This window comes from Girardinichthys multiradiatus, chromosome 1, assembly GCF_021462225.1.
Source record: "Girardinichthys multiradiatus isolate DD_20200921_A chromosome 1, DD_fGirMul_XY1, whole genome shotgun sequence".
Lineage (NCBI taxonomy): Eukaryota > Metazoa > Chordata > Actinopteri > Cyprinodontiformes > Goodeidae > Girardinichthys > Girardinichthys multiradiatus.
Window position 1 is genome coordinate 38,525,675 of NC_061794.1, and position 7,878 is coordinate 38,533,552.

Below are 7,878 nucleotides of genomic sequence, written 5' to 3' on the forward strand. Positions count from 1 at the left end.
GACACACCCCGTAGTCTCCTTATCAGCAGTAATATTGTATGTTGTGCTGTCCAGAGTCCAGTTTGTGTAAAGGTTGGCTTTGTCTGCTTTAACCAACACCAAAATATGCTCACTGCATGAAAACTATCCGATCATAATCAAAACTTTGAGTACATTTATATTTCATTTAATGTAATAATCAGCTATAAATTGTCATTACTATTAGTTCTGCTCCTTACGTGAAGGGCCAGCTCGTCTTCCTGTAAATTATGGGCTTATCTTGTCGCTTAGATCTCAGAAACAAAAAGCGGGTCACATGACCTGAGCCTCCTCGGTTTCTTTCCTTCCAGGAGCCTGATTGGTCCAATCAGTCGGGGTGGGCGGGGCCACTGCCAGCACACACGAGTTGTCAAACAGGTTTGTGGTAAACGCTCGTTTCACACGCGTTTATGCGGGAGCACAGCCTCCTGTTTCCGCTTGTCTTCAACACAGACCCCCGACAGCAGGGAATCAGGAGCTCTACTCTTACCGCTCAGGTGAGTTTTTAATGAAGAAAAAGCAACAGAACAGCCCTAACATACCTGCTCTTAATTAAAGCTGACTTAATCTTGTCAGGGTAGAAAGGCCCTAAGGCAGCTCTACCTGAGGGCAATTTTTATTGCTGTTTACCTGGCCCTTTGTCTCCGTGTTTTGGGCTTTCGGTTTGCCTTTTTCCTCTCAGCTCACACATGTTAGGACTTGACTTAGAAACATTACATTAGTGGCTCTATTTTTGTTCCTATTACCCATCCCAACCCCCTGACATTCCTTCCTGCTTTGTAACCCACCAGCCTGCTGTCTTAATTATATTTTCTGCTGCTGGCTGTCCTTACCGGTTAATTTTGTCGAGACAGGTGAGAAATGGGGGGATCCTGGCCTGGCTCAGACTGGAATGGCAAATATGTAGAGAATTTAACTGCTGTATGCAGACAGGTCCAGCAGCATCGTTTCTGCACACACTTGATCTTTATTAGACACAGGCGTACAGACTTTTCCTTGACCTTCGCTTTGGAGGCTAACAGCTGTGATAAGCTCAGGATTTTGCTTTCGTTTATTCCTCATAGGGTTGAGGTTTGGAGGACAACCTCGCTGCAGACCGTGGCCACAGGCTGCTTTATATTAGAAAAAAAAGAGTCATTGTTCCCATAGCAGCTGTTGTCTTGTGTGATCCGCCTCCAGACAATAGCTGACTGACAGCTGTTCTGCTGCACCTCCCCATTACCCTTCAAACACACTCTCAGACACATCTCTGGACCCCTTTTCATAGCCTTTCCACTGACAACAAATAAAGTGTCAGTTTTATTGTGCCTTTGTCTGCAGTAAGATGGATGACTGTGAGGGATTGTTCAAGTCAGACTTGTGCCAGCAGCCACTGAACTTGGGTCGGGGGGGCGTTGGGGACCCCTGCTTGGTAAATATTCTTGGGATTTTATGTGATAGATGGCAGCATCATGCTGTGGGAATACTATTTCATTCAACAGCAAAAGGTAAGTTGCTCAAAGCTGATGGGACAATGGAATCTGACCTTATCACAGAGTTGCAAGAAGTGAGATGTAGCTGAAAGATGGTGTTAAGAAATCCAGTTCATAGTTTGCCAAAAGTGATGTAAGGGGCACAACAGACATGCAGAAGAAGGTGCTCTGTTCAGATAAGTAAAATAACATTTTGGCCAACATGTTAAGGAATATGAGTGGAGGACAACTTACACTGCACATCACCTTGAACACACCATCTCCATGGTGAAACGTGGTGGAAACTGGGAGGGTGGATGGAGCTAAGTACAGGACAGTCCTGTAAGGAAAGGTTAAAGGTTGCAGAGCTCTTGAGACTGGAGCAGCATTTTACCTTCCAGAAGGACAATAACCTTGAAACATACAGCCAGAGCTGCATTAGATGCTTTAGCTTAAAGCATATTCATGTATAACAATGGCTTAGTCAAAATCCAGATTTAAATTCCCCCCAAAACAAATCTATTGAAAATTGCCATTCAGACGATCTCCATCCAGTCTGACTGAGCTTCAGGTATTGAGCAAAGAACGTTCAAAGATTTCACTCTCTGGATGTGCGGAGCTTTTAACGATGTAGCCCAAAAGACTTGCAAAACTAACTGCAGCAAACTGTGGTTCTACAAAGTACTGACTGGGAGGTCCTTTTTTCCCAGTAGGAGAGTTTCGTACTTGATGATCTTCAGCATCTCTGTTGTTAGGCTGTAAATTAGGTGAAGGCATCATAGGACATTGAAACCCCCAACATATCATTGCCTGGAAGAAATAATGTTGCTTACCAAACAATGCTTTTAAGCAGCCCGTTGCACTGTGATATTGCGATGCAATATATTGCTAAGCTCTATTTGAAATTGTGTATCATTTTCCTTTCACAACAATGTGCTACTTCCTGTTTGTTTATGACATTTTAGGCATGTACAGTACAGACCAAAAGTTTGGACACACCTTCTCATTCAAAGAGTTTTTTTTATTTTCATGACTATGAATATTGTAGCTTCACACTGAAGGCATCAAAACTATGAATTAACACATGTGGAATTATATACTGAACAAAAAAGTGTGAAACAACAGAAAATATGTCTTATATTCTAGGTTCTTCAAAGTAGCCACCTTTTGCTTTGATTACTGCTACGCACACTCTTGGCATTCTGTTGATGAGCTTCAAGAGGTAGTCACCTGAAATGGTTTTCCAACAATCTTGAAGGAGTTCCCAGAGATGCTTAGTACTTGTTGGCCCTTTTGCCTTCACTCTGCGGTCCAGCTCAGCCCAAACCATCTCGATTGGGTTCAGGTCCGGTGACTGTGGAGGCCAGGTCATCTGGTGCAGCACCCCATTACTCTCCTTCTTGGTCAAATAGCCCTTACACAGCCTGGAGGTGTGTTTGGGGTCATTGTCCTGTTGAAAAATAAATGATGGTCCAACTAAACGCAAACCGGATGGAATAGCATGCCGCTGCAAGATGCTGTGGTAGCCATGCTGGTTCAGTATACCTTCAATTTTGAATAAATCCCCAACAGTGTCACCAGCAAAGCACCCCCACACCATCACACCTCCTCCTCCATGCTTCATGGTGGGAACCAGGCATGTAGAGTCCATCCGTTCACCTCTTCTGCGCCGCACAAAGACACGGTGGTTGGAACCAAAGATCTCAAACTTGGACTCATCAGACCAAAGCACAGATTTCCACTGGTCTAATGTCCATTCCTTGTGTTCTTTAGCCCAAACAAGTCTCTTCTGCTTGTTGCCTGTCCTCAGCAGTGGTTTCCTAGCAGCTATTTTACCATGAAGGCCTGATTCACACAGTTTCCTCTTAACAGTTGTTCTAGAGATGTGTCTGCTGCTAGAACTCTGTGTGGCATTGACCTGTTCTCTAATCTGAGCTGCTGTTAACCTGCGATTTCTGAGGCTGGTGACTCGGATGAACTTATCGTCCACAGCAGAGGTGACTCTTGGTCTTCCTTTCCTGCTTTTTTCTTGCCAAATACAAATTATATTCAGTAGGACTATCAGCTGTGTACTGTATCCACCTCCTGCACAACACAACTGATGGTCCCAACCCCATTTATAAGGCTTGAAATCCCACTTATTAAACCTGACAGGGCACACCTGTGAAGTGAAAACCATTTCAGGTGACTACCTCTTGAAGCTCATCAACAGAATGCCAAGAATGTGCGGAGCAGTAATCAAAGCAAAAGGTGGCTACTTTGAAGAACCTAGAATATAAGGCATATTTTCAGTTGTTTCACAATTTTTTGGTCAGTATATAATTCCACATGTGTTAATTCATAGTTTTGATGCCTTCAGTGTGAAGCTACAATATTCATAGTCATGAAAATAAAGAAAACTCTTTGAATGAGAAGGTGTGTCCAAACTTTTGGTCTGTACTGTACTTATCTCTGGACTTTGTGGTGTGGATATTTTTACATGACACTTTATGTGCTTGTGTGGGTGTGGAGTCTGTCTTGTCCAGTGTTCCTGGAAAAGTGGTGTAAATGTTTTTATTGCAGTAGTGCTTAAATTGGGAATTATTATTTACTGAGAAGTCCGTTATATTCAGCTGACTCTCTTCTGCTGCCCACAGGAAGTCCAAACGTCACGGAGCTAAAGTTTTATGAGAGGTGCTGAGGTTACATCTCTCAAACATGGCAGGAAGATGATCATTCAACATGCTGACAAAGGCTCAAAGTGAAAAACAGGAAACATCCTTTTAAAAGATGCCAGTCGAGGCCCTTCAACATCCATCTAGGCAACCAGCAAAGGCTGTTGTAGGAGTTTCTCCTCCACGTCTGCGAACGAAGGGTCCGGTGGGACCAGACTTCTACAGAAGAACGACAGCTAGCACCCCGAAGAAGAGTGCTGTGGAGAGACTAGAGGCAGACAAGGCCAAATATGTCAAGAGTCAGGTGGCTCTGTCCAAACAGCAGCCTGTCCAAGCTCCTGAGATGAAGAAGCCTCTGTTAAACCCCAGCACTCCCCTTCGTCCCACCAGAAAGACCCTAACCCAAGCAAATGCAAAACAGGAGGGGGTCCAGCTCGACTTGGAGCACCTCAGCAGCCTCATTAGCGACCTGCCTTATGGACCCCAGGCTGGTGCGGCTGCAGACTGCGGGTACGGTAAAGCTCTTGATAGGGGTGTCGATGCACAAAGCTGCCCCAGCAAAGCTCCAACACGCACACAGCAGGTAAAGGAGAGGCCATGCCCACCACCACGTCCTGACTGGTCCAGTCCAGCTAAAGTGAGATTAAAAGCGTCCGGACCTGCCAAAGTAGACAGTTCCGGTTCTCTTGGGGCTCCGGTTGCAGGAACGGTACGCAGAGTGGACGTCATGCCTCAGACGGGCCCGGTGAAGGCCACCTGCAGACCACCTCAGTATCGGCGTCAGCCCCTTCAGCCTGTACCTTTACATTCCCAGTTTCCTCTGCGTCCAGTTGATTCCCGCCAACCTCTCTTCATCCAAAAAATGACCCCAGGCTTTTCTCCTCTAAAACCACCGGTTGCCCCAAAACCTAAGAAATGTCCCTGCCCTCCAACTGAACCCTTAGCCCCTGCTTCACCTGCCTTCCCTCCTCCTCCTCCTTCTCCGGCTATCACCCGGTTGTCTTCCTCCAGCTCCAGAAAGCGGCCCTCTCTGACTCGATCCAAGTCGGACATGAGCGACCGGTACTCCCGGGCCGGCACGGATCTGGAGCGCTTCTTTAACCTGTGTGGCCTGGAGCCGGCAGACCTGCAGGAGCTGCCAGCTTCCAGCTCGGACATCGTGTCCCTCGCTCGGTTTCGGAGTGTCAGCGCTCCGGGGTCCGAGTGTGTAGGCTCAAACAGAGGCAGCGCAGAAGAGGAAGAGGAAGAGGCTGGGAAGGCTGCAGATAGAGTTCCTTACGGTGTTTCTGTCATTGAGAGGAATGCTAGAGTGATCAAATGGCTGTACGGACTACGGCAGGCCAAGGAGAACACAATTAAGAGCACCAACTTGTAGCACAGCTTTTCTTAGCTTTAATACTAAGCTGAGTTTTTCTCTTCTAACTTAAACATGGATAATTCCTGGACTGTTTGGATCTAAATGTTATATTGGCTTAACAGTGATAAGGGTAAAAATGCAGAATTATGTCTGTTTGTGAGCATAAAGTTTCCCTTGTTGTGTGGAATCAGTAAGTTGGTGTGGACATTTTCTGTTTGAGTCTGTTAAAGTCAATCAGATGGATTTATAGTCGGTTACATGCATTCCAAGTAGATCCTTGTTATAAAACGATAAAGTCAAGCTCAGTTTATTATTTCAATTGATTTAGGTTTTCTATTCAACCTAACCGATTGTATCAAGACACTGACTTTGCAGCAATCCCTTAACTGAGCATGTATGTGGTGACAGTGGAAAGAAACGTTCCGCTTAACAAGAAGAAACCTCCATCAGAACCAGGATCGGTGCATGTGCATATAATAATGGGATTGTTTCTTTTTTTTAGTATTTTATGGACCTATGCGGTTGCATTTAGGTGTCGAAGATTATCACCATGCTTGAAAGGATTGATGCGTTTTTTTCATATTCGCATGGCCATCGCTGAGGCAGCTTATCGTTAACTGCCAAGTACCTGAGGCTGCACAGCTAAACTTAATATTTCCACCCCTATGTCTCACAGTTGGTTTGGGTCTGTCGCACATTGATGATGTGTTCACAATATTTTGTCTTTGGTGTATTTCTCCACCAGAGTTTAGATGTGGGTATCCTTCAAGATGAAAGGACTTTCCTAGTTTTCTTTGAATGTTTTATTTTTATTCTGGAACTTGTCCATTTTTTTCAAGGATATTTCCTTTTCCTTGTTCACCATTCCAGTTCCTGCTGGCCCCGACACCACTTTGTTTAGTTTTTCTTCTGCCCCTAACTACACTGCACAGACATGCATCTGCTGACACGCTGGTACCGCTGACAGACACAACTCATAATATTAGGGAATGAATTGCTTCAATTTAGCAAATAAATGATTATTTTTTCTTAAATCTGTGTTTCAGCTGGGGTTTTTTCACATCCATTAAGCCAGGTCGTGACAAAGTTAAGCCTAAAAGTATTCACACCCCCTGGTAGGTTTAAAATCATTTTCATTCAACCATGAAGCTTGTTTCTAAAAGGAAATAATACAGGCATCTCACAAATAATAGTTTTTTATTTAAATGTATTGCTTTAATTTTATGTTAAAAGGTATTTATAACATCCCCAATAATCAATTGAAAAGTTTTTATTGGCACTGCAGCAATCAAACCCTTAATAATTATTTCGAACCAGCTTTTTGAATCTCTTCATATTGACATCTTTGATGATGTGCTCCAAGACTTTGAGGTTGGAAAGCCTCCTTACCATCACCCTAATCTTTTGCTCCCTCCACAAATTCCCTATCACATTCAACTCAAGAACTCGTTAATATTACTTCCAGTCAGAAGAAACATGTTGGTGAAATAAAAACATTACTTTAGTCCTAAACCTGCCAGAGGTATGAATAATTGTGAGCCCAACTATCTGTTTGGACTCGATTTTCTGCTTTTCTGCCCACATTCAACGTGAGCAACACACCATACCACATGTTGCAACTGATCTGCCTGGCCTGTGTGGGCACGTCCCTGGGTGCCCACACACTCATGGGCCTGTAGGTGTGTGGGCATGAATCCGCAAATGTGGCTTGCAGTATGAAAGCTCTTTAAGTGGTGAGCATAGAAGTGGTTCATTTCCCACACTGGTTTATCCCTTTGATCCAAAAGCGTTTTTTTGTTTATGCTTGAATGATTCATAGATCAGAGTTATGTGGCTTCAAAAAGCGAAACTATTCTTCTGAACATATTCATATACTGGACTGAAAAGAAGAGAAAGCAGCTCTTCATATGAGCTTCAGGAAGCCTGAAAACATGATGTTCAAGAGGATATTATAAAATCCTCTTAAATTAAATTTATGCCCCTGACATTTATCTAAAACTTAGAGTATTGACTGGCAAGAAAGTGCCACTCAAAAAAACATATTTCCTGGTCAAGAGGCGGGTTTTTTTCCCAATAAAAATGATGACATCAACAGGCTTCATCTGATGATGGAAATTTTCACAGGTTTTCCACAAGAGGTCAGAACAACCCCTGCAAACAGTCCTGAAAAATCTGAAGCTCAGGGGTCCAAAGATGCAGAGATGTGGCTTTTTAAGTGTTTGGCCAAAAATAGCAGAGAACCGAGGAGTCCTTTCTAATATACAAGTGATTAAAAAAAATAAAATTTTCACAGTTTCTGTGTTTTCATGCAATGACTGTTTTGAATCTAAACCACCAAACTACACCATCACCAACAAATGGTATGTTTTTCATTAGGCTGCAAATACTTTTTTTCCCC

General features: G+C 43.7%; 1 protein-coding gene across 1 annotated transcript; it reads left to right on the top strand.

Annotated features, from left to right (window-relative positions):
- Positions 1 to 359: 359 nt before the first annotated feature.
- Positions 360 to 5,780, top strand: fam110a (family with sequence similarity 110 member A). The gene is made up of 2 exons (XM_047382543.1): positions 360 to 515; positions 4,106 to 5,780. Exon 2 carries the CDS (start codon positions 4,239 to 4,241, stop codon positions 5,496 to 5,498), a length of 1,260 nt encoding a protein of 419 aa, XP_047238499.1. The 5' UTR covers positions 360 to 515; positions 4,106 to 4,238; the 3' UTR covers positions 5,499 to 5,780.
- Positions 5,781 to 7,878: the final 2,098 nt, after the last annotated feature.